We start from the raw sequence: 26,798 nt of genomic DNA, 5'->3' as shown, positions 1-26,798 counted from the left end.
TTTATTTAGAAACTTTATCTTCCAGGAGTTGAGTTGTTTCAATTCTCTATCCCTCTGGGAGAGTTTAGAAGAAGAAATTACAGTGTTTACTTACATAGGAAAATGCCAAAGAAGAGCCACATTAAATCACACGTGTAAATGAATTCTGTACTCTCTGGCAGACTCCCTTTACCACTCTAGTCTTCTACCTCACTGTTGTCCCTTTCATAGTCTACCCTTAGACAAACTCGAACTAGTAGCTGTTTATGTACATCTTTGGCACGGTCTCTCTGACTTCTAAATATTTGGAAATGTTTTGCCTAAGAAAGGACCCTCATCTCTTCTACTCCAAGTTGGCTAATAATTATTCATTTTTCTGGCTTAGCTGGGGTGTCAGTAGCTTCTCCATTTCAAGTATTTAACTGTCTTATATGTTGCTTCCACAGTGCATAAGTGTGCACCCCCACCCCCTCCAGATCTCTCCAGACATCTCTATAGTTCTTTTATTTTATATTTTGAATACTAATTGCTTTTGATATCTCTGTCTTCCACAGTGGAAATTTCATTATGAAAGAGGCTATACATTTTTTAAAAATTTTTAATGTTTATATATTTTTGAGAGAGAGACAGAGACAGAGAAAGGGGGAGACACAGAAACCCAAGCAGGTCCCAGGCTCTGAGCTGTCAGCACGGACCTGACTTGGGGCTCAAACCCATGAACTGCAAGATCATGACCTGAGCTGAAGTCTGACGCTTAGTCAACTGAGCCACCCAGGTGCCCCAGAAAATGCCATACATTTTTTTTTAATGTTTATTTATTTTTGAGAGACAGAGTGTGAGTGGAGGGGTGGGGGCAGAGAGAGAGGGAGACACAGAACCTAAAGCAGGCTCCAAGCTCTGAGCTGTTAGCACAGAGCATGATGCAGGGCTCAAACTCACGAACTGTGAGACCTTGACCTGAACCAAAGTCAGACGCCTAACCCACTGAGCCACCCAGGCATCCCATAAGCTATACATTTTTTCTAATACTTTTTTAAGTTGTGGGGCGCCTGGGTGCCTCAGTAGGTTGAGCGGCTGACTTTGGCTCAGGTCATGATCTCACGGTTTGTGAGTTCAAGCCCTGCATCAGGCTCTGTGCTGACCGCTCAGAACCTGGAGTCTGCTTCGGATTCTGTGTCTCCCTCTCTCTCTGCCCCTCCCCTGCTCATGCTTTGACTCTCTCTCTCTGTCAAAAATAAATAAACATTAAAAAAATTATACTTCTTTAAGTTGAGATGTGATTTTTTTTTTTTTTTTGAGTTTAGTTGACACAATGTTACATTAGTTTCAGGTGTAAAACTTAGTGATTTGACAAGTTCATACATTATGGGGCTATACGTTCTTTTTTTCTTTATGTTCCATGTACCATGAGCAATACCCATAATATGCATTTAATAAAAATTATAGTTGGGGGCACCTGGGTGGCTCAGTCGGTAAAGCGGCTGACTTCAGCTCAGGTCATGATCTTGCAGTCTGTGAGCTCGAGCCCCGTGTCGGACTGTGTGCTGACAGCTCAGAGCCTGGAGCCTGTTTCAGATTCTGTGTCTCCCTCTCTCTCTGACCCTCCCCTGTTCATGCTTTGTCTCTCTCTGTCTCAAAAATAAATGTTTAAAAAAATTTTTTAAAAATTATAGTTGAATGAAGGAGTATAAATACATTTGCATCATGAAGGTGAAATGTCTATTTCTCTATACCAAAATCAATAATTTAAATAAAATCTTTTATTATATCAAATCAGTGTGAAATTAAAAATACATGATGATGCTTTATTTCTATTCCACTGACATATATATATTTTATGTTAATACATATTTATTTTTTTATATAAATAAAATTCAGCAACCTCACCACCTGGTAATAGCCATTTTTGTGGTATATTTTCTATTTGATTGTAATACTCTTTTTATCTCATGTTAAATTTATCAATTCATAAATATCCATCAGTCTTGCAGAAATGCAAAAGCCCCATGGAGAATTATCTGCCCATAGCTGTCGAGACTTTATTTAATTTTGAAATTTTATATTATAGAAATTGATTATAAACTTTCATATGTTTTCTTCCTACTATTACACTAAACAAAATATTTAATCTTTAAGTGTGCACACCTAAGTATGTTAGAAACTTATAATTTATTCTCCCCATTTGAATATAGTGTACAAGTGCATAGATAAAAAAATAATTCAAATATGACATATTTGTTGTGAAAATGCCGTCAAAAGGAAGTGGCAGTGAATTGCATTAGAAATGTCTGTTTTAATGTCCGAAAATAACTATTCTTGATGTAGAGATTGTTTGTTTTGCTTCGATTAGGCTATTGGTTATGAAAATTGTAGAATATTTTTGAAAATTCATGAATTGAATGTTCTAAGTGTTACAACTCAGACCAATGAACCAGAGTTTACCAATACTTCTCACTCCTCTCTTCAGGATGGGAGGCCTTGAAAATAGAATTGTGAGGAAAGCATAATGGAAGGATTTGCTCTCTATTCTTCCTTGCCTTTTGCATTAATGCATAGTCTCTAATTCATGTGCAAATGTTTGTATGTCTGGAAATTTATAACAAAACTTGCTTTTCCAATACTTATTACTCCAGCCTATTTCAAAAACAGATAAAATTTTCTGAACAGCCCTTCAATGATAGCAAACATTATTGCTTCCTCTGCTTATTACAACTTCTCCCTGCTCTTTTTCCTCAGCCCAATATAAGTCTAAATAAACACAACTTGTTACTTTCCTTTTAAATTTAGTTTGGAAAAATGTGGCCACATTTTCAGTTATCCTTTTCAAACAGTTAAAATCTCACCTCACTTGCAAGACATCTTTCTGAATTACCTAATCTCCATTTCATTTTGGTCTGAAAAGCAGCACTAGACGTTTTGTGATAGGGAAGTTAGAAGTGAAATAATTCAAATAAAAATGTTTATGTAAATTATGTATGTGACTTGTTATATAACTCTGATTACTTGCAAATCTGAGGCAGAATTAAGGGAAAGAGAGAGGGGTTGGGCAGGGAAAGGAAATGGAAAGGAAGGGGAGGATAGAGGAGGGGAAGGTAGGAAAACAATCCTCTTAGTGAAGTTTGTGATGACCACCATCCCCTTCTGGGAAAAAAAAAAAAAAAAAAAAAAAAGATGAATTCAATCAGTTTATATCCTTAAGCTATTATGCAACTTTTATTGAGCATTCAAAGAAAAGAAAACAAAAGAAATTATCCTTTAGAGCAAGTTAAAGCAAAAACAACCTAGTAGAATCACATAAACTTATTTGGAAAATTTGTCAAGTTACTATGCTTTCTACGGGGTGCCTGGATGGCTCAGTTGGTTAAGTGTGCGACTCTTGATTTTGGCTCAGGTCATGATCTCACAACTGTGAGATCGAGCCCCACATCCAGTTCTGGGCTGACAGCACAAAGCCTGATTGGGATTCTCTGTTTCCCTCTCTGCCCCTCTACTGCTTGTTCTCTCTCTGTCTCCCTTTGTCTCTCTCAAAATAAATAAACTTCAAAAAAAAGTATTCCGCTTTCTACATTTTATTGTTCTCATTAAAAATGGGTGATAATAATAGCAAAAATCCCAAGATGAGGTTTGATCATATGAGTACAGCACTTTCCTATGTCTCAGGCATGCAGTAAACACATTACATAACTAAGCTCAAGATCCTTTTTAAGTGACACATCTAGAAATGAGAAAAGAAGTCCCCAACCAGAAGCTCAGTCAAATTAGTAGACCAGAATAAGCGCATTTGCATTTGAGATATGAAATCCCAAACTTCCTTCATGTATTACTTCCCTTACTTATTTATAACAGGATTAGTTTAGTGTCACATCTTATATAGATTCCCAAATGTGTTGATTTCAGAAAGAGAGAATTAAGAAGGAAAAAACCTTGAAATTAAAAAGAAACTAAATGGAATCCACTGAGTAGTAGTATGTTTTGGATTTTAAATGGAAATGCTCTGAAACTAGATCAATAAAATCCTATCAATTTAATTTACAAAAAAATCCAGCCAATAAGAAACATAATACAATGCATTTGGTCTTGGATTTAAGCAATCCTGGCTCTCTAGTCTTCAACTCAGTGTCTATCTCAGTGGTTCCTGTACTAAAAGATGCCAAAGGTGGAGGACTTATGACCTGAGAATTAAAGTTATGAATATTTAAGCTGGTATGCAAAGCACCAACAGAGCAAAGTATGCATGAAGATAATCATGAATTGTACACTAATCAAATTTTAATAAGTGGGGAATATTATTGTAGAAGCACATGACTTACCAAAAATGTGTTTCTTTTCTTTTTTTTTTTTTTTTTTTCATTTTGCAGGAAAAAGTCCAGCATTTACAGAAGGCTTTTGCTTCAAGAGTAGATAAATCCACACAGACTGAACTTCTAGGCTATGATGTAAGTAGCTATATAAAACCATTTTTATCTTTATTGGTATTCAGACCTCCACAGCTTATTTACCTCTGTAGCTGCTGTGTCCATGCATTGATTTAATAGGATTTAGTGGCTCACCATTCATCTTTTTCTCTTAAATAATCCCCAAATACCTTCTGGAACTGAAAAAGATAATTACAGGCACCGACTAGCATACCAATGTCTTCTTATTTTTTTTTAAACTAACATCTCTAATATAGTCTTTTGAATTAGTAAATTTGCAGACATGTGGAAGATACATACTAGAATGCAAGAACAATTTATCTTTAAGAAAGTACTAATTTATTTGTTAACAGCTTAATAAAGTTATGTTCACAATCACCATGGGCCAGGCACATCATTTTTACATTCTGGTATGTGAAAAGAAACACAACTTTGTAGAGAAATTTACTATTTCTAAATAGTAAGCTAAAATACTATTTTAGCTTTTTAGCTCCAGTGCAAGCTACAGAAAGTAATTTAACTGAATGTTAGCATTTTTTTCTTAGTGTGAAGTACTTGTTGAATTGTCAAAATAGGATTATAAAACGTGTTGATACAAGATTGCTTCTAATAACACTGGATGATTTTGGATAACTTAGATTTACATTCCTATCTTTTCTTAAATGAAGCTATAAAGTTTTCACTTTGCCTAAGTTCATGACTTTAAACTTCCTTTTGATGAACATATAAAGAATTATCTTCTTTTTCCTGTATCTAACATATGTAAGAGCTCTCTCTTCTATTTAAAAAAAATGACATTATTTTTAGCACTTTATTGACAAGTAAAATTAGAACAGAAGTAATTTTGTTTGATGAAAGTCTTTAATGATAAAATTTAAGTTTATCCTCATGTCCTATTATATGAAATAACATAAATATGAATGGTACTTTTGTGTTGCCTTGCAAATTATATTGATATATTTAACATAAAGCTACTTGTGTCTATTAGGAAATAAACTAAAGTTTTGAATTGCACTGCAGGTTGTTTTCCGCTATTTATATATGTTATTTTTTAATTAAAAAAAAACATTAAAAGCTATGCTTTTCTTTTGAATTTTTCTGTTACATTCATTTTAAGATATGTTTGTTATAGAACCCTAAATATTTTAGATATCAGTATTGTGACTACACTTCTTGCTTAAATACCAATGTTATATATTATTTAAGTGATGTGAATATTTAATTTTTTAAAGTAGAAATGATTTCTAAGTTCAAAGAGGATTTAAGCCACAAGCATTTTTAATGTTTATCTCTTTTGAAGGAGGTTTTTTTTTCCTGTTTAAAGTTTTTTGATGTGTATTATTTATGTATCAATACCTAGGATATAAACTCAGTATGTATCTTACAAATACCCTTTATCTTTTTAAATCTGCTAGCCAGTTGTCCAGTAAGGCTAATAAATAAATAGTTTCTATTAAATTGTATTCCAACATAACAAAATTCTAAGTTAACTGAGCACCAGAAAATTGAAGTCACTTGTTCACTACCACATGAACTTTGTGGAAGTCTAGTTATTATAAGTAACATATTCTTAAACAAGGAAAGAGGAAAACACGTGTGTACTGGGACTAAAATATTCCACTTTACTCAATAAGGAAATGATGTTTGGGAGACTTAGTTTCAGATTTTGAAAGAATTGAATATAAATATAGAATGTGAGAGAGCTATAGCACAATTAGTAACTGCAAGAGAGAAATAGTTGCTAAGAGATGAATGGTACCTGTGGGGAAATAACTAAGCTGTCTTGTATTTGCCTATCTATTCCGATAACGTTCTTGTTTCTATGAGATTTGCTATATCAATGCTACATCATTCTCTCAACTGTAAATAAAAATTCTAAATAGAGCCATGAATGTAGTTAATCCTTACTAAATGTTCATTGTTTCTGGCTTCTTTTTATATCTAACAGTGAGAGTTTAATGTATTTTACTGTATTGAATAAAGGCTAAGAATAATAATTTCTTGGTAGTGAGTCCTTTCAGGATTCCTTTGTTTAAGTGTCTTGTATGATTTAGGTAGTCATTAACATAGAATAATAATCTGTTCTAAAGGTTTCATATTTTACTTTTCCTGGTGATAGATTCTAGGATATAATCATCAGAATCAGAAAATCAGTCACCAAAGATATGCATATAGAACCTCATGTCACTACCTGGATGTAACTGTCATAGTAAACTTTGGGGCATTTTGTATGGAAAAACAGGGAAGGGAAGTATTTTAAATAAGCAAATTAGATGTAAGTAAAGCATTTTAAATGTGATGAATTGTGTGACTGTTGGGAACATATGACTCATCAACAGTGTATTTTTTTTTTCCATGAATAGGAATATTTTCTATACTTTTCAATATGTATTTATACACTTTTCACTTTTCATATATGATAACAATAATTATCATTTGACTTATAATACTTTTCTCAGGGAATAGTCTGAAATTATTTTATTTTTTCATAAATACACATATTCACATATATACATACTATGTCTACTTATAATATGCAATAGTATTTTTCAGAGAAAAATATGAAAAATCTTGTAGAAATCTTACACATTATGAATGATTCTTATACTCTCTTTCTTGCTTCCTAAAGCTGTCAATATTAGCCACAAATTATTCTTTCCCGATCACTGTGGATCATGTTCCAGTGATACGATGTCAGAATATAAGAGACTACAAGTATCCTTTAATATAATTTTCTTGGGAAGATAGCTGTTGCTACACATCGCACTTAAGATAGGAAATATAATTCCTGAGTGACATTAATTATAATGAAAACTATGAAAAGAAATTTCTGAAAATCCGCTACAGCGAATAAGTTCTAAAATTCATATAATAAACTACTTCCATCCTGTAACAGATTTATCAGGAGATTTGAAACTAATGTTAGTGTACAACGTGCTTTGATTTCTAATGCACGTGACAAAAAATATTTAAAAATAAATTCAGAGTGTCTCAGCAAGGGCCTATAAACACAATAGTTCTTGAGATGATGAGGGAGATTGTTAAATAAATGATGAATGTGTCTTAAATAATCAATGACAATTTAACCTCTTTCACTTTCCTGTGTCTACACAGGCTTAGTTTATTGAAAGATCAAAGAATAATTTCTTAGGTGTCACTTGTGTTATTACAACAGGATAGAAGATGGATAGATGTAGTCAAGTAGCAATGTTGGCAATTACAAGATTACATTAAGAGGTAGGGATGATTTTTCTGGTTACATTGACTGTATACATAAATGTTTCAGCATAAAACATACGCTGTCTATAAATATTTTATAGTTTGAACTCCTGCAAACAGCATTTTTGGATTAAATAATCGGGAATGAATAACCAAAATGCAGTGAGGATCTTATATTCTAACGGGGCAAAAATTCAGGTACTTTAATTAATTAGGCATCTTTATAGCCAGGTTTTTTTTCTTTTTAACTTCCTTTTGATGTTTTACAGGTTATCTTTTTACATGTGGCTGATTTACTTTAAGTGTAAATTTTCTTTTCAATTAGAGCTTGAATTAAACTCAGAACAATCCCAGGGTCTCCAAAGAAGTCTTCCTTTAATTAGCATATGTTTTATATTTCTATTTAATAAGAAGTGTTTCTTAGTATTGAACTTGCAATTTTTTGTTCAGATTTCTTTAAGAGTTTTGATGTTATCAAGTATTTCATCAAATATTATTAATCACTGTTAGTCTTAATATCCTTAATGGTTTTCATTTGGCCATTTAAACTGAATCGTGGCATTACATATATTTTGTCTGTGTCAGGTATGAGTGAAGCATAACTCAGTTTGGAAAAGTATGATCTTGCCACGGTGTATTTTTCAAATATTTTAACAGTTTCCAAATGGTGGGATTTTCTTTATAACTGAACTTTCCTATGTATATGCTAGGAAACTAATATTAATACTAGTTGCATTATGAGTACACATTTTGAAAGAAGAACTCAGTGCAGTTGTCTGTATATTTTCAATCTATGCTTCTTTTCTTAGATTTTATTTTGGAGGCCCTCCTGACACAGTTAATAGTGTACAGGGAATTCTAACAAATATGAAAATAGTTCATCATGTAAGGAGTAACAATGATTAGTTTTTACCATAACTGTTTTCTTAGCTCTGAGACAGAGGAAGAGAGTATTTTGTGTGATGCTACTGTATTATGCCAGCCTATGGATTAAACCTAATTGTGAGAGTTGCATAATTATCAATTAGACATTCTCATCCAGCTGCTAATAAGCTCTTGTTTGTTAAAGCTATCTATTTTGGATCCATCATTGCTATTATTTTTCATAAATTCAGTACTTCTGATCATGTCAGTGTGCCTCAGCATTTATAGATGAGTGCCTTCACCCTACATACTTCATTTACTTACATTTACTTATATCAAGTATTTCTGTTTATTTTTATAAATTAAAAAAATCAGATTTAAAAGCTGATATATCCCAAGTTTTTTTGAACTATGGTTTTTCATATTACATTAAGGGTCACTTTCAGACAAAACCATTGGTTTAAAACACAAGAAATATGATCATCTGCCGTAGGGACTTATTAATATTTAATGGAGGAACCAGTGGTGAAGTTTTAAGGGCATCACATTTGAAAATCCATACATGGATTTATGCAACAAATATTACTAAGTGCCCCCTGGAAGCCAGGCTCTGTTCTAGGTGCTTGGAATACCTCCTTTAATCAAACCACACAAATATTTGCTTATAAAGCCTGCCTTTTTTGACAGCATACTTATAATAAATAATAAAGTTAAGTAAAGTATGTAGTGTGTTAGTAGGTGCTAAGTGCAGTCTAAAAAGGAAAAATAGCACAAGGAAAGGATAATTGTGAATGAGGGGTTGAGGGCCAAGACTATGATCAGAAATTTTAAACAGGGTGATCTAGGCCGGTCCAGGGCGAGATGTGAGGCTTGAAGGTGGTGAGGTAAAAATCACATTTAGTCAGAAATCTTTTTGTGATTATGCTCCTTGAATACCCCTCAAAGCCCCTCAGTCAGTAAGAACAAATGCTTTGTCTTTGCTGCAGCCCTAGGTAAGAATAGTTGGCTTTGTTTATAGGCCATGTGGTATGAAAAATTGCATACAGTACCATTAAACCGAAGAATCAGACTCCATTCATTGAGACTCACACGAGGGGAACACAGACCCCCTGAGGGAACAGCCCACTTGGGCTCCTTCTTTCATAGCCACTTGGCAGAAGCACTGAGAAGAGAGCTAGGTCCTATGAGCCATACCATGTAAATTGCATTGCTTTTCCTCATTCTTTTCTTGCATACACTCTGTCCACCTCCTTCTCTCTCTCTCTCTACCAGTCTTCTTACAGCTTAGGCAGAGTTGATTTTACATACTTTAAATGTATAATTAGACTTCCTTGTATACCAGCACATCCCATTTGTCAGAGGTGTACCACTAAAGGAAACTAATGCAGAAAGCATACAATAGTTACTTGATGAAAAAAATAAATGAATAGAGTAACTAAAAGACTCTCATGTTAGTTTTATAATCCTAAAGACCTATTACAAATCAGTATACATTGTTTTATTTTATTCACAAATACAGAAGTGCATATTGTGATTCCATATCATTTTGTTACTTCTAACAAATGTTTCAAAATGGCTACTTTGTGCCTTTTAGAACAGAGCATTAAATGCAAATCAGCGTAGATAACCAGTAGTTTTAAAACATGAGTGCCAACATGCAATTTCCTTTACAGTAGTGCATTGAATTCTTCCTTTAAAAATCCTAAATTTTTTATGTACACAATGGAGTACTATGTGGCAATGAGAAAGAATGAAATACGGCCCTTTGTAGCAACATGGATGGAACTGGAGAGTGTGATGCTAAGTGAAATAAGCCATACAGAGAAAGACAGATACCATATGGTTTCACTCTTATGTGGATCCTGAGAAACTTAACAGAAACCCATGGGGGAGGGGAAGGAAAAAAAAAAAAGAGGTTAGAGTGGAAGAGAGCCAAAGCATAAGAGACTCTTAAAAACTGAGAACAAACTGAGGGTTGATGGGGGGTGGGAGGGTGGGGAGGGTGGGTGATGGGTATTGAGGAGGGCACCTTTTGCGATGAGCACTGGGTGTTGTATGGAAACCAATTTGACAATAACTTCATATATTGAAAAAAATAAAATAAAAATAAAAATAAAAATCCTAAATTTTTATCTAGGAGCCAGATCATTCCTGGAATGCCTCCAGGTCTTTATCTCAGTTCTGACTACATAGACTCAGTATTACTTGACTGATAATTCTTTAGTTAAGATAATTTATAGCTGAAATCCTTTTGGGAAAAATAGCAAGGATAGGTGTTAAAAAAAGCTCTTGTAATTGTAAAAATATTCATCAGAATAAAACAATAAAAGAACACACAGACACATAAATTGTATATATCTTAAATTATGTGGGAGGAAAAATAACTTTCCCTCTATGCTTCTAGGTTCTTGAGTGTAGACCTACCTGTAATAAACAAATAAAGAGGAGAAAAACAAATTTAGTGACATGTATACCTCCTGTATACGTGGAGATACTTAGGAAACTAAGTAACTCCCTGAAATGGTCCAAGTCACCATCTTAAATACAACCTCCAGCTCAAGACAGAAGATGATATGGTGGGGTTGTGTGGGGGGCAGTAGGGGAGACCAGTTATGGAAGGTTACAAGGAAAAGCATAGCAAACAAGGGTAAGACTGTTGTGCAGATTTAAGACTATACCTTCTTTATTGATAAGAGTTTCTAGAGATTGAGAGTTGTCCTCTTCTTCCTGGTACAGAGAGACACCTTTACAAATGGAGATTCCCTTATAAATGTAAATTTCGTTTATAAAACAATAACTTGTTTTCCATTTTTATAGCTTCTCCTGCATCTGTGTTTCTTAAAAATACTCAGCTCAAGATAATTCTCATGCTAAAGAGGCGTATTCTGGGTTTATATTTTGCCTTCTTTAATTAGTAATAATGATTATCACATTTGCTGAAAAATATGTTGATTCTATGATAGCATTGATAAAAGAGAAATTTGATCATTGTTGAAAATAAAATTTCTTCCAACCCATTTAAAGTTCTGTCTCATATCACCACCTCTATAGGAAAACTAGATTTAATGACAAAATTTCTAAGATTTTCCAGTATGCTAAATAAGCGTTTCATGACAGGGAGTCCTGTCTGAAGGAATTTTTACCACTCTTTGGAAGAAAATACAATATATACACTAAAGGCATATTTCAGTGACTATTGGTGATCCATTATGCAATTGCAATTATTCATCGTAATTGTCAGCGAGCTCTCTTGCTCAACTATAGACCCCGAACAGTTACTTCTTATTGCATTTTCTTGAGGCATTGACAATGACTGGAATATTCCAACCACCAGACCAGAAAAGCCTGGTAGCAATGGAATACTTAGGAGACTACACACCCCCGTACCCCCTTCTCTGACAGTGATCATGTACTGAACACATACTGATCCCTTAGCAATGATCCTGTGCTCTCTGCCCACTCTCTTGTACATACCCATTCTCTTTATAAAACTCCAGGTGTCCATCTTGTAGGTGCAAAGGTTGATTATTAAGGCTTGAGCCTACCACTTACCCCGGCTGCAGGCACCTAAAATAAATTTCTCTTTGTCTTTTCCAAACCCTCATCGTTTGAGTTTTGGGCTTATCTTATGATGAGTTTGTTCAGCAACCATGTTCACAAACCCAGCGAGGAGCTTAAGCTTTTGATTTATCCAGCTCCCTCGCTATTCCCTGGGATGGAGCACTTGGCCAGCTCAGTGCACCAGGACTTACCTTCACTAAGTTACAGGCTGTGGTAGCTCACTTGGTAACATAATTTGTGTTAATTTAAGTTCTAAGACTTTGCTCAGTTACTTGGTCAACATATATCTTTATAGATTTATATGAATTCATATCTAGGGAAAGCACTGCTTTCCTTTAATTTGATCTACAATCAAGAAAATCTGGAAAAGCAAATTTACTATTTAAATATATACAAATGTATTCTTGAAGCAATATAATACATACATCAAAACACATAGTCCCTGAACACACACACAACTGCATGACATAGGTACAAAACAAAATCTACTGTTATTCACTATTTGTATTTATTATAGATGTTAGGATTAGATGCAAATGTACACTAATACAATGTTTAAGATGATTATATGCATTTTTGAATTTTTTTTTTTTAGAGAGAGAGAGAAAAAGTTTGAGTGGGGGAGGGGCAAAGAGAGAGGGAGACACAGAATCTGAAGTAGGCTCCGGGCTCTGAGCTGTCAGCACAGAGCCCGACGTGGGGCTCAAACTTGTGAACTGCAAGATCATGACCTGAGCCAAAGTCAGACGCTTAACCAACTGAGCCACCCTGGCGCCCTGATTATGTGTATTTTAATATAATTAAATCATACTTATGCAACTATTTGTTACTGAACTTTGTTATACTTGGTATAAATTAATATTAATATATTTTCTTTTAAAGGTAAAAGTTGCACTGACTCTAGAAACATTACATTTTCAGTATGCAGAAATCATAAAACAATATATTCTAATTTGAAACAGTAATGACAAATTTTGCCATACCATAAATATGACAGTGTTTTATTTTTTCCACTCTACCTGCTGATGGCATTTCTGTGTTGTCATAGTTGAGCCTTTGTTTCATTAGACCATCAGATTTAATTAATTAAATTAATTTATTTTTTCCTTTTGGTTTCCCGTGAGATTCACTATTCTCTGACAACTCTCCCACTTGTACTTGATTTAGCACCACAAATGCATAATATCTATAAAGTTCATTAGCCCTCATAATGATCTTGCTCCATCAAAAAGTTTCTCAAGCACTTGACTTATGCTTTGGGAACTGGGGATACCTAGAAGGGTACGGGGATGGAGGGAGTAATTTTTCTTTATCCTTCAAATTTCTTGGCTGAGAACCTCTGTAATAAAAGAGAGATTAAAAGAAGAGAAACGAAAGGTTAGTAACGTATAGGCCTCCTATTATACGCAGGCGATACCTAGGTAAATTAAGTTGACTCCTGAGATGGCCCAAGTCATCACCTTAAATGCCATCTCCAGCTAAAGACCAAATAAAGATGTTGGGGGTTGGGGAGGCCAGTTGTGGAAGTTTACCAGTGGGAAGAGCACAGTGAACAAGGGTAAGGGTGTTACGCAGATATAAGTCTAAGTCTTCTCTTTTGATAAGGGTTTCTAGAGATTTGGTCATCCCCTTTTCCTGGTACAGAAAGAGAGATACCCTTTCAAATGGAGATTTCCCTTATAAATATAAATAACCTTTACAAAAGGGTAACTTGTACTTGATTTTCAGAGGTTTCCCTGTGTCTGCAATCTCTTAAAAATTACCAGTTCTAGTTATGCCAAAAAGCATATTTGGGCTGGCAAATTCTGCTTCCCTTCAATTCCACCTTGAAACTTCCCCAAGAAGTTTCACAATCCAGAACCTGAGTTGATACATTGCTCCAATATTTCACTGAGCACATGTCTGACTCCTGAAAATAGATCACTTCAATTAACTGCTATGTCTCATTTTAGGAAGTGGTCTTGCAGATGGGCTCCCAAAGTTAGTCTTATATTGTGCTAGCAATCAGGTATTTAATAAGAGGCATGTCTATGGAAAAAGATAGGCAAAGTTTAACAATTAGCACAAACTATAATAATGCAGTTTGTGAGAACGGGGAGGAGGTAGGGGGGAGCCAATTGAGATTTCTATATGTCAGATTCAAATCATCTTTCAAAGTTTGAATATCTCTGATGTCATCAGGTGTTAAGGTGAACTTTCTGAGTGGCCTACATATCAGCAGGCACAAAAGGTTGTCCATATGTGCTGTTGTGATGATTTCTCTTAAGTTTATATGAAGTTGTTCACATTCAATTCGCACAGCTTTGGGAAAAGGATAGGTTTTTTGTTTTTTGTTTTGTTTTGCTTTGCTTTGTTTCCTCTCAGTCATTTCAAGTTAGAATGGTGGGAGAGGGATGTCTGGGTGGCTCAGTCTGTTAAGCATCCAACTTTGGCTCAGGTCATGATCTCACAGTTTGTGGGTTTGAGCCCAGCATCAGGCTCTGTGCCAACATCTCAGAGCCTGAAGCCTGCTGCAGATTCTGTGTCTCCCTCTCTCTCTGCCCCTCCCCACCTTCTCTCTCTCTTTCACTCTCTATTTTTTTTTAATTTTTTTTTTTTTACATTTATTTTTGAGAGAGAGAGAGAGAGACAGAGCATGAACAGGGGAGGGGCAGACAGAGAGGGAGACACAGAACCGGAAGCAGGCTCCAGACTCTGAGCCATCAGCCCAGAGCCTGACGCGGGGCTCGAACTCACGGTCTGTGAGATCGTGACCTGAGCTGAAGTCGTTCGCTCAACCGACTGAGCCACCCAGGCGCCCCACACTCTCAAAAATAAATAAACAAGCATTAAAAAAAGAAAAGAAGAAGAAGGGTGGGATAAAATTGGAAATTAGTTCAGAGAGTTGTAGCAAAATATTTGAGAAAATTGTTAGAATTTAGGATTTGGTCCAATTTACAGGTAGAAAACAACATTTCTAAGACAATAAATTGGACTAGAATCTAATATCCACAAAGTTGTACTACTGAAATATAATTTTCTCTATAATCACCCTTATTTTGGCCAAATTAATCACAGTAGGACTAATTTGTTTTCAAACTAAGTTTAGTTTCATTAAACTTGACCTGATTATGTGCAGGAAGAATAGTGGTGGAATATGTATAGGTTCCTTTGAGGTCTACTTTGCTGGAACTTTCACAGGGAATTTTAGACTGAACTTTTAAAAGCCTTGAGGATAGGATGCCAAGTGAAGGGCTCACCATCAGACTTTGCCTGCAGTATCTAGAGATTTGGATTAATTTTTCTTTTCTTGAGGTCCCAGAGATATCCTATGGCTTCTGCACCATCCAGAAAGTGAGCTTTCTTAGTCATCTGGTAGGACTGCTGGGATCGCTGTAAGCAAAACACCAGGCTGCTTTTCCAAGGAGTGTTATCTGCTCCATGAAGTGAAACTTGGTTCCTTGAACCTGTTTGGTCATGTTTAATTCTATGCACATTCTCAAGGGATCAGATAGGGAGAAAAAGTAATTGTTTCATCTGTGTTCACAAAGACATACTTACCAAATTGCTGTAATTCATACTTAGCTTACTAGAAAAAAAAAAAAAGTTTCCTTAAATCTAGAAAAAAACAAAACCTTAAAGAATCAACGTTGCAAACAAAGTCATAAGAATTCGCATTTTCATGAGTTTATTCAGCACCATGTTATTCTTGTTCTGCTTGGTTTTCTATTACTTGAGTCAGTTCTGGACATTCTTACCCAGTTCAGATTAAACCTATGTTCAGCAATTAATGTTCAGTATTTTATCTTATTTGCACATGATCTAGATATTCAATAAATTTACATCATTCAGCTTAACTCAAGAAAACTCTAAAGGCAGAAGTTACCTAAGAGATTTGGGAAACTATTTCAGTAGCTATATCATAAACACATAATTGTTGCTCAAAAGTTCACCTAAAAACTCTTATTCCTCTTACATCTAAATCACTTGCTCCCAACAGTTATGCTTAGACTACTCACAAAATCTTTGTGAGACATTAGGCAAAGTCTGCCATTGTTGTTTTCTTACCGAAGAGCTTTGTAACAGAGGTAACATGAACTTCTTTGACCTAGGTAGAATAAAAATTGTATATCTGAATTATATTTGTTGGCAACATTGAATACATGTCTATTTTTATTAAACCAACAAACTTCACTTGGCTTTTATTTACTGCAAAAAAATCCCAGATCACATGAATTTGAAACAAACATTTGGGTTAGTTTTTATATTTTTGACTTTTAGAAATAATTTATATAGTGCATATTTTAAGCTATTTAAATAGAGCTTTTACAAATTAATTTTAGCAATAGCATCCAGAGGTTAATTTAAAAAATCACGCATTTCACATCATATATAGACACAGGTAAACATATAGGCTGACTGAAAAAGAGATCTTATAGCTAAAATTTTAGCTATGAGTCAGGTACAACACTAAACTCACTAGTTTATAAGAGAATATTTGGATGCAAATCGTGTTTCTGGCACTTTACCAGCTCAGATAGCTAAAGTTTTTCATACTAATATTTGTGAGGAAGACACTGGGATATTTCATCTGCCCAATTTCCAATAAATCCTTTTTTCTCCTTCTGATGAGAAATATCTTCTTAAAGTTTGCATTTTAAAGAATGGCTCTTAGAACATGGAGAAGATGGGTAGAAAATTTACGTCTCAAAAATCACAGAAAGTATCTGCATTTTCTCCAAAATGGAGTTTGGGGGTATATTTGCCCATTATCAGTGGTCTGAAGTAATTACTATTTAAAATTTCCTGATTTCTCTTAGGCAAAGGACATTCAGTTTCCAATGTATTGATCTTTTGCAAGCATTTTGAGATGGATTTTGAGAAGTTTGGAGAATTAGTAAAAAAAAGGACAGATGGATTTTGCATTGCTTCTGGAACTGTACCTCTGTTTTTACAAAGATTTGCAAGACAAAAGCAGTTGTTTCTAATTACTCAAAAGAATTGGGTTATAGCCTGAATGATATCAGGGAACTGACCCACACATCTGACTGCAATTTCAATTTGCTTTATAGCAGAAGAAGATGTCCAGTTAAGAAATCAAAATATTTCTATGTTCTGGAACTTCAGTAGGTCTTTGTGCAGGATGCATAAAGCATTCAACCAAGGCCTTCAGGTGGTCTTCTTCCCCCACCCCCCCAAATGTACCCTTCATCCTTAGACCAACTTAAACTTAAGGGGGGGAACACCTTAAACTTAGTTTTGTTTGTATCAGCCTCTGACCCTTGGCCTCCAGCTAATCCATTTCCTGATCATTTGTAGGAGGATCTGGGAGAAATTCTGATCTGTTTACTTGGTGTGGGGGGGGGGGGGCAGCCAGCTTGTCTGATAACTACAGTATAATCATAGAAAGGAAGAACCTTAGCCATTAGGCAAAGTTCCTGTGAGTGGTGTTGTGAATGTCCACTGATTTTTCTAACTCTTCTCTAAATTTGGTAGTATCTTGTGAAAGTGGGATAGGTATTAAGGAGGGCACTTGTGATGAGCACTTGGTGTTTTTTGTGAGTGATGAATTACTGAATTCTATTTCTGAAACCAATATTGCACTGTATGTAAACTAACTAAAATATAAAAATAATAATAAATAATAAATAAATAAATAAAACTTCATAATTTTATCTTAAGAAGCCCATAATGTGAGCCATTATACTTCTTTGTGTCTTCTTTTCAATTTAGTCTTTCTGTAGATACCAATAAGATAATTCTTTAAAAAAAGAACTCTCTAATTTTTTTTTTTTTTTCAAATATAGAAGTTTGTTTATGTTTTCAGTTCAGAGTATCCATCATTTGGTCATTGACAAGTAGGATCTTTTATTAATTCAATAGCAACTCAAACCAATAAGGCTTAACCATAAATTTATGGTTTAACCATAAATCCAAGAGGCATCCCAAAAGAAGGTGTAAACATGCAGCCCTCACAAGATCCAGAAAATTTACTTTCAGTTATCCTAGGAAAGCAAAGACCTGTTGCCACAGGTGGTAAGAATGAGAACTTTGGATGCCTCCAGTCACAGACTCTCTAATCACTTACCCCAAACAGATGGTACTAGAATGGGACTTTTCCAGCACTAATGAGACAATGCAGGTTGAGACTACAAAGACCCCTTATGGAACCAGAATCCTTTAAGACAATCTCCCCTGAGAGGTGGCATAGTTGGACAAAGAGTATGCTGCCTTTGGGATCCACAGCCTATTGGGTTTTATGCCAAATGCATGTGGACACATTCATTTTCCAGCTGGCAGAGACCAGAGTATATTCTCACTGGTCACAAAGCCAAAGTCTTCTGACCTAAAATAAGACAAAAGGAAAACCTCCTCTAGGCTATGGTTCTTTTTGTGACCAATGACACAAAAGACAAACCACCAAAAACAAACAAAAACAATGGTCATCTCTGGGAGAAAAGAGAATCAACAGAAAACCAGATTACTCACAACAAATTTACCAAATTCACTATACCCAAGGAACTAGTTTACATAAATATTATCTCCTGTTAATTTAAATTTGGAAAGGAAGCAATAAGAATTTTTAATCTTCATCTCTTGATCAGCCACTACAGAGAGAGATACCTGCGAGAGCTGACTTTGGTAAGAATTCTTACCCTTTGTTAATTTCTGCCAGTTTTCCAGGATCCCATCTGCAGGCTCCCCCAAGAATGAGGTCTCATCAGATCCCTTCTGGAGGCACTGAACTGTAGCAGAAGGAAAATGATTTCCCCTCTACCCTCCCAGGTTCTTGGCAGAGACCTCCCCTATCATAAAAGATTAACAGTAGGAAAATACTTCCTGTATATATGGAAGATACCCAGGAAAATTTCCCAAAATGGCCAGGCCACCACCTTCTGTATCATTCCCAGCTAAAGACAAAAGAAGGCTGTTGAGGCTCAGGAGAGGTTATAACAGATAACCAGGAAGTACAGAGTAAACAAGGATAAGGATGTTATGCAGATTTAGGTCTGTGCCTGCTCCATTGATGAGTTTCCAGAGATTCGGTCATCCTTCTCTTCCTAGTACAGGGAGGGACACACCTTACAAATGGAGATTTTTCCTTATAAATGCAAATATATTTTACTAAAAGGGTAACTTTTACTTTGTTTTCAGAACTTGTGCTGTGTCTTTGGTGCTTAAAAATAACCAGCTCAAGATAATCCTTATGTCAAAGAGGCATATTTTGGGTGGCAAATTCTCTTATACCAGCTTATATCTTCTTCCAGTGAAAGAACTGGAGAATGATTCCAGGGGGAAAGGCATTAAATATTACATTATTAGTGTTTCAAAACAAAAACATAAGCTGTTTTCATAACTTATAAATGGTGTAGAGAATTAAAGAAAACAGTTCCATAAATATTTGACTTTGTACCAAACAGGTAAAGGAATAGGAATTTTCAGGATATTGCATTACAGAAAGTTTCCTAAAAGGGAGCCACATGTAACGTTAATCTCATGCTCTGTGAAGTAAGAGTACCAGGAAATGATACTCATGTGATGCTACATTGTTAAAATGATAATTAGAATTTTAAATTCATAAAGTTGAATTACTGTAGAGACAATTTATACCAGAGTGTAATTTGCAATGCAGAGTACTTAGAGAGTCATAGTTTTTTACATGTCAGAATAACTTCAGATTTGTCATTATTTTATGAATTTTGTGCTTGTATATTGATTATGAATTTGGGTTTAATCCATCAAATTAAAGGAAAATATATTTAAGGTACCATCTGATATAGAGGATTTTCAGAGAGAAAAATACTCTAGACAGGTTCAATATTTTCTTGCATTTAAGAGTATAACCTAAAAATTGATTAATTATTCATATTTTAAGACTATTATAGAATTGAAAATAGTGCTTTTCAACTTTTTAGGTTACAAAAAACATTCAATATTGTTCCTAAAATGTTCCTTAAAAACTTTGTTAATTTATTAGAAAGTTGCTACAAAAGCTAATTTAGTCTGAAACGATTAGTTTTTCTTCTTTGAGGGAGCATCAGTAATGTGAGAAATAAGCCCACTGAACCAATCGAAGGAGGGAGTCAGAGACTGGGAGCACAGTGAAGGGAGGCTTTAATCAATGTTCTTGCAACACAGAGACTTCAGTTTTTTGGCGCATGCTCATTGCAAAGCCTGTGAAGATAAGCCCACAAAAGGGAGAGGGGAAGAACCAGGAAGTTAAGTGTCTAAGGGTTTGGGACTCCATTATGAGGGGGTGGGTGGTAGATATTTCCAATAGGTTGTAAGCCTATTGTTAACTAGACAGCCCAGCTTTTATTTGGTATTTCTGAAAATCAATCATTTCACTTATGTCTCACAATAATGACTCATCATTTAACATTAAGAAATATGAAACTAAAAGGAACTTAATGTGAATTATAAAAATACACCAAAATTACTTGGTGTTGAGTGTATGTATTTTCTACTCTTTTAAAAGCTTTCCTCGGGGCGCCTGGGTGGCGCAGTCGGTTAAGCGTCCGACTTCAGCCAGGTCACGATCTCGCGGTCCGTGAGTTCGAGCCCCGCGTCAGGCTCTGGGCTGATGGCTCGGAGCCTGGAGCCTGTTTCCGATTCTGTGTCTCCCTCTCTCTCTGCCCCTCCCCCGTTCATGCTCTGTCTCTCTCTGTCCCAAAAATAAATAAAAAACGTTGAAAAAAAAAAATTAAAAAAAAAAAAAAGCTTTCCTCAATTTTGATTATTTTAGTATGTTAAAATAAACACACAAACACTGAATCATTATAAATATATTACATGTACATAAACAAATATTTTAGTATTTCAAATATAATGGATATAATCTTACTCTAATTGTTACTGAAACCCAAGTTTAGCTGCCTGTCATTGCTGGAAGAGCCAAAACTCAAAAGTGTTGATTGGAAAGGAATATGAGCTTTATTCAGGAGGCTGGCCACCTGGAGAAAAGTTGGACTCTGGTCCAAAAGCCACCTCCAAAGTTTCTGCCTGGCCTAGGAATTTATAAAGGGGTTTAGGGTAGTTAATCAGTAAAGGGGGTGAACTGGTCCATAACATTCCTTGATTACATGTAGCCTTGATGATGCCAGCTTCAGACATTATCTCAGTGCTCAGAGGTTGTGCAAGGGGGTCTGGTTTCTGTTTCATGATTAGCAGAAGGGCAGAAAGAACCCGTGATCTATAGGTATACAAAGAAAGGGGTTAGTTAATCACATGGGCTAAGGGAATTTGCTAAAGTTAAAGACTAGTAGGTTGGTCCATGGGCCTGAGGCAGCTTCATAATATTAATGTTTTTTTTTTACTTATTGATTTAAGTGACTGAATATCATTCTATCCTGTGAACCTTTTAAATATTTTTTATATTTCTTTTTAATTTCTTTGTCCTTTTAAAGGACATTTTTATATGCACAATTCCTTATCAAGGTGAATTTTGAAAAACCAAAATTTATGTGGTTTTATCCTCCAGTCAGCAGTGCTATTTCTAGAACTCTATGCTGCGCATACACATTTGCATATACCAAATAAAATTCCCATAACTTTTTTTAATTGGCATTCATTGTAATAAAGACAAAAAATTAACACAAATGTCCATCAATAGGGGGCTGTTTTATAATGGCTCGTTTACATAATGGAGGAGCATAAAACTAAAAAAAAAAGGAAAACATCAGTGTTCTAATGTGGAGTAATTTTTAGAGTCTGTTAATAAGTCAAAGTGTAGTTATACGGTATTTTATTTTTTTGATGTTTTGTATAAGTACAGATAATGGAAATAATAAACATGTTTATCTACAAGGGGAAGCAAGAGAGAAAAAATAGTGTGGAAGGGATGACAAAGTGAATTTTTTAAAAGTGTATATTCTAATATAGTTCTCATGGAAGAAAAAAGAGTAAATGTACTTGAAATAGATAAACTTAACTGGACATCAAATTAGAATATAACCACAGGGGGAAAAATATTGTAAAGTGATTTGGACCCATTCTCTGGTTGTATTTCCTTAGTGGGTTATAGCCTAAGGACCAAGAGAACTGCAAAAAAATATATAACTTGACTCAGTAGAATTTTATTAGTACTGTTATAAGAATTTTGAAACTATTTGAAGGACACATACACCCCAATGTTTATAGCAGCACTATCAACAATAGCCAAAGTATGGAAAGAGCCCAAATGTCCATCGATGGATGAATGGATAAAGAAGATGTGGTACACACACACACACACACACACACACACACACACACACACAATGGAGTATTACTCAGCAATCAAAAAGAATGAAATCTTGCCATTTGCAACTACGTGGATGGAACTGGAGGGTATTATGCTAACCAAAATGAGTCAGAGAAGGACAAATAACATATGACTTCACTCATATGAGGACTTTAAGATACAAAACAGATAAACATAAGGGAAGGGAAGCAAAAATAATATAAAAACAGGGAGGGGGACAAAACAGAAGAGACTCATAAATATGGAGAACAAACTGAGGGTTACCGGAGGGGTTGTGGGAGGGGGGATGGGCTAAATGGGTAAGGGGCACTAAGGAATCTAGTCCTGAAATCATTGTTGCACTATATGCTAACTAACTTGGATGTAAATTAAAAAAAATAAAACTTAAAAAAAATTTTTTTAATTTATGTACATTGTAAGATTTAACTAATTAAATCAAATGCTACTAGTACTCAACATATTGAAAGATGAGAGAAAAGAAATGTAATTATGAAAATATAAATTAAAAGGGAAAAAGAAACCTGTAATATAATATCCAAATAGAAACTATCAACAGGAACTCATAATTTACTACAGAATTTACTACAGTCAGAAACATGTAACCTGAAAAAATTCAGACTTATAGGCCTAACTTCCAATATACAGGCAACACAGAAAGTGGATGGATATGTAAAACAATACCATAGGTCAACTGTCAGAAAACTTCCAAATGTGCAGTATTCTGAGAAAACTGACATTGTATCCTTAAAATCTAAAGTGCTGTTAAATATCAGGAGATTATCTTAATTAAAGAGACTAAAGAGATATCACAAGAAACCCTAACTACTGAATCCAGGTGTTAGCTCTGCCAAGCAGGTGCTAATTGTACTAGTTTTTCTATTTTTCTGTATACTTAGAAGTAAGGGGAGAGGCTAATCCAATTTTAAAAATTAGAATCTAGATTTAAAATGACATTACATTCGGCTGTGATGCATGGTCCAGTTGTAACTCTTGGGTTGTACAGGTTAGTAGTTAATAGCAGCATTTACTAGTAGTATTTGAAGGGCATTTGAGGAAATTTGATTAAGGATAACTATTACAAATGAAAACATGTTGACATGGGAAGTTAGAAGCCATTAACTTAGAAAACTAAGCAGCAAGTCCAGTAATTAAAAATATATACATATATAATATATTTATATTTATATTTATATATAAATATAAAATATAATATATATTATTATATATTTATTATTTATTATATATATTTATATATATTATATATATTATAAATTTATAAATATATAATAATATATAAATATATATTATTATATATTTATTATATATATAATTATATTTATATTAAAATATAAAAATATATAAATATATTTATAATATATATATTATATATGTATGGTGTGGTTTCATTTTGGTTTAAAAAAAAAAACGAAAAGAAATACACAAAAGTCAATGTGATCATTTCTGATCGGTAGGGGTATGACATTTTATTTTCTTTTTTTTTTTTTTTATTTTTTTTCAACGTTTTTTATTTATTTTTGGGACAGAGAGAGACAGAGCATGAACGGGGGAGGGGCAGAGAGAGAGGGAGACACAGAATCGGAAACAGGCTCCAGGCTCCGAGCCATCAGCCCAGAGCCTGACGCGGGGCTCGAACTCACGGACCGCGAGATCGTGACCTGGCTGAAGTCGGACGCTTAACCGACTGCGCCACCCAGGCGCCCCGACATTTTATTTTCTTATTTCTGCTTCTCTTTTTCATGTTTAACAATGAACATATGTGCCTTTATAATTTGTAATTTCACTGTAGAAATACATTTTTATTTAATAACTTGATAATGACTTAATTTAATAATAATGTAAATAATTATTTAAAAGAGCAAACTCTGCCACACTGCTATAATGAATACAAAATTATGTTTGTACAACGTATTTAACTTCCAACACTACCTCTATACAAAATAAAATAACTTAGACATTTTCGAGGAACCAAAGTATTAAGATATTTTGTTCTTAAATATAATTTCTAAAAATATTAAATATTGGAGGGTTTTTTGTATCAAATTTGATGATCTGTTGAGTTCATCACATTTTAAAGCTCAAGGTGATTAATCTGTTTCTTGATATACAATATCCCCGGAGTAGTTCATTGTAAAAAAAGACGTGTATCTTTAGAGTTTTTGTTGTTCTTACAGCGAAGTCATGGGGAAACATTTATCCTCATTAGTTGAGTTTTAGTGTTTCTTGTAGTCCTCTCCATGTTCCACTCGCTAAAAAATGAGAGAAGTCCTGGGGCTTTTTGTCCTCTCCACATGACAAGTACTACAATATTGTAAACTTTTATGGCAAGAGAAATGTTAGTATCATATATTCTAGTAACATTTGGGCCTCTGAACATAGTCAACCTCTTAAGATATTTTTTCACTCTAACTTTTTTTTAGAAAATTAAAAGGCAGAACTGGGTTAGAATTTTATTAAAAATAAGAATGTTAAGAAGCTTAAAATACACTGGAAAACAGAATCCAGATTTAGGAAATACAGAAATATAACAATATATCACCTCTGTCTTTCATTCATTCAGTAGCATTTGGGGAACAAGTACTCAAATGTTCATTTGTTATTCTTTTTTTTTTAATTTTTTTTTAAAATGTTTTTTTTTTCCAACATTTTTTATTTATTTTTGGGACAGAGAGAGACAGAGCATGAACGGGGGAGGGGCAGAGAGAGAGGGAGACACAGAATCGGAAACAGGCTCCAGGCTCCGAGCCATCAGCCCAGAGCCTGACGCGGGGCTGGAACTCACGGACCGCGAGATCGTGACCTGGCTGAAGTCGGACGCTTAACCGACTGCGCCACCCAGGCGCCCCTGTTATTCTTAATGATTCTGCGGACTTTTTTTTTTTTAAACATGGTTGGTTGGCAGTTACATTTCTGCTTCTGTGTGTAACATGTAATTATGGTCCTGGGGTTCCTTTCATCTCAAGTTACTTCACCCTTTTTCATTTATACAGTCATTTAAAAAATAAAAATAAAAAGCTGCATTCCAGGCACTGAGATTGTATCAGTGAACAAGAGATAGACAAATGTTAAAAAACAAAATTCAATTGAGTAAATTTGAAGATCTAATTGGCTTTATTCAGTGATTCATTAATCAAGCAGTAGCCCATCTAGCAAATAGAAGGGAGTTCCAGGAGCTGTACAAACAGAAGGCTTTTCTAGGCAGAATGGGAAGTGGTATACAAAGAGGTTTTAACTAAAGAAAGCAAACAATCTGGCAAGGTCACCCTCCCTTGGGGTAATGGTGGGGAGGGGGCAGGGAGGTCTTGTCTTGCAGACTACGTCACTAGTACAGATCAGGAAATTCCAGAGTGACTTTTTGAAAATTCCACTCCACTCCTGGGATAGGCTAAAGCCGAAATTAGGTTAGCTATTAAATTCTGGTGAGGCTTAGGAAAAGAAACTCCATTTTGGGGCCTGTTGTTAAATTTCTTTATAAACCTCATATTCCAGTGATAAATATAGACAATACATTTGAAATAGAAATAAGAGAATTGCACACAGTGATAAAGGTCATGATACAAATAAGCAGAAAGACAAGAATAAGAGATGAATCAGGTAAAGAGGAGAGCTTGTGTCTGGGAAAGACTCATCAGGGACTACATGAGTGTGCTGTTTTTGAGCTGTAACCTGAATGAAGGTCAATTGTTCATAAAACTGGAACAAGCATCTTGATGGGGGAAATCAGGGTTTGGAAAATAGTCACCTTCCAATACTGCTTGCCGCTTCAAGACCTCCTCACCTGGGTTTTCATCTTGCCTTCCTACTTACAGTCTCTACATGGTAAAATCTATATAGCATCACACATAAGTCTGTAAAACAAATAAACAAACAAAAAACCACAACAAACACACCCCTTTCATTGTGTTGTATTTCTACTTTAAAACTCAATGATTCACTAAGGCTTAAAAGACAAAATTCACTTTCCTCCAACAGTACCCATAGTCGCTGAAATTAAACCCTTCTCTATTTATGTTGCAAACATAAACCTTTTATTCTACTTAAACTGCACCAACACAAATTGCTATTTCTTGTCTCTGTTGTTTAGAGTTTTGTTTTTAACCATTTTATTTGGAATGTCCCTCCTCTGTAATAGATCTCTGTTTTCCAGCCATGCTCCAATTTCATATCCTTACTATGAGGACCCAAACTGGGGGTAATTTCTCTTTCCATAGAATTATGTCAGCAGTTATCAGTCCTGTATAACTTACTATCTTGTAGTTGGCAGTTACTATAAATTCTAAAAATTCTCACCAGTTTTATGTATTGACATATAACTGATGTCTTGTTATATGTCAGTCTTGTAGTAAGGCTTCTCTCTTATTTATATTCATTTATATTCAACTAAATTCTACATTCCTCAGGGGCAAGTGCTATATTCTATACTTCGTGGATTATGTATTTCTTTTTATATATATTTTCTGCACAATAGAGTTTCTCTTTTTTTTTTGAAGTTGAAAAGATGGAAGATTATGAAACGTTTG

At 34.7% G+C, this 26,798-nt stretch overlaps 1 protein-coding gene across 4 annotated transcripts in view; it reads left to right on the top strand.

Annotated features, from left to right (window-relative positions):
- Window positions 1-26,798, top strand: part of CCSER1 (coiled-coil serine rich protein 1) — a 1,274,715-nt gene that overhangs the window by 650,521 nt on the left and 597,396 nt on the right. For all 4 annotated transcript variants that reach the window (XM_019464289.2, XM_019464296.2, XM_019464304.2 and 1 more), the window contains exon 9: window positions 4,338-4,415. In XM_019464289.2, the coding sequence (XP_019319834.1) occupies window positions 4,338-4,415 (78 nt within the window). The remainder of the gene's footprint in view (window positions 1-4,337; window positions 4,416-26,798) is intronic.

This window comes from Panthera pardus, unplaced genomic scaffold (assembly GCF_024362965.1).
Source record: "Panthera pardus isolate Hobbes unplaced genomic scaffold, ASM2436296v1 HiC_scaffold_13, whole genome shotgun sequence".
NCBI classification, from domain to species: domain Eukaryota; kingdom Metazoa; phylum Chordata; class Mammalia; order Carnivora; family Felidae; genus Panthera; species Panthera pardus.
This window is presented reverse-complemented; position numbering and strand designations above follow the sequence as displayed.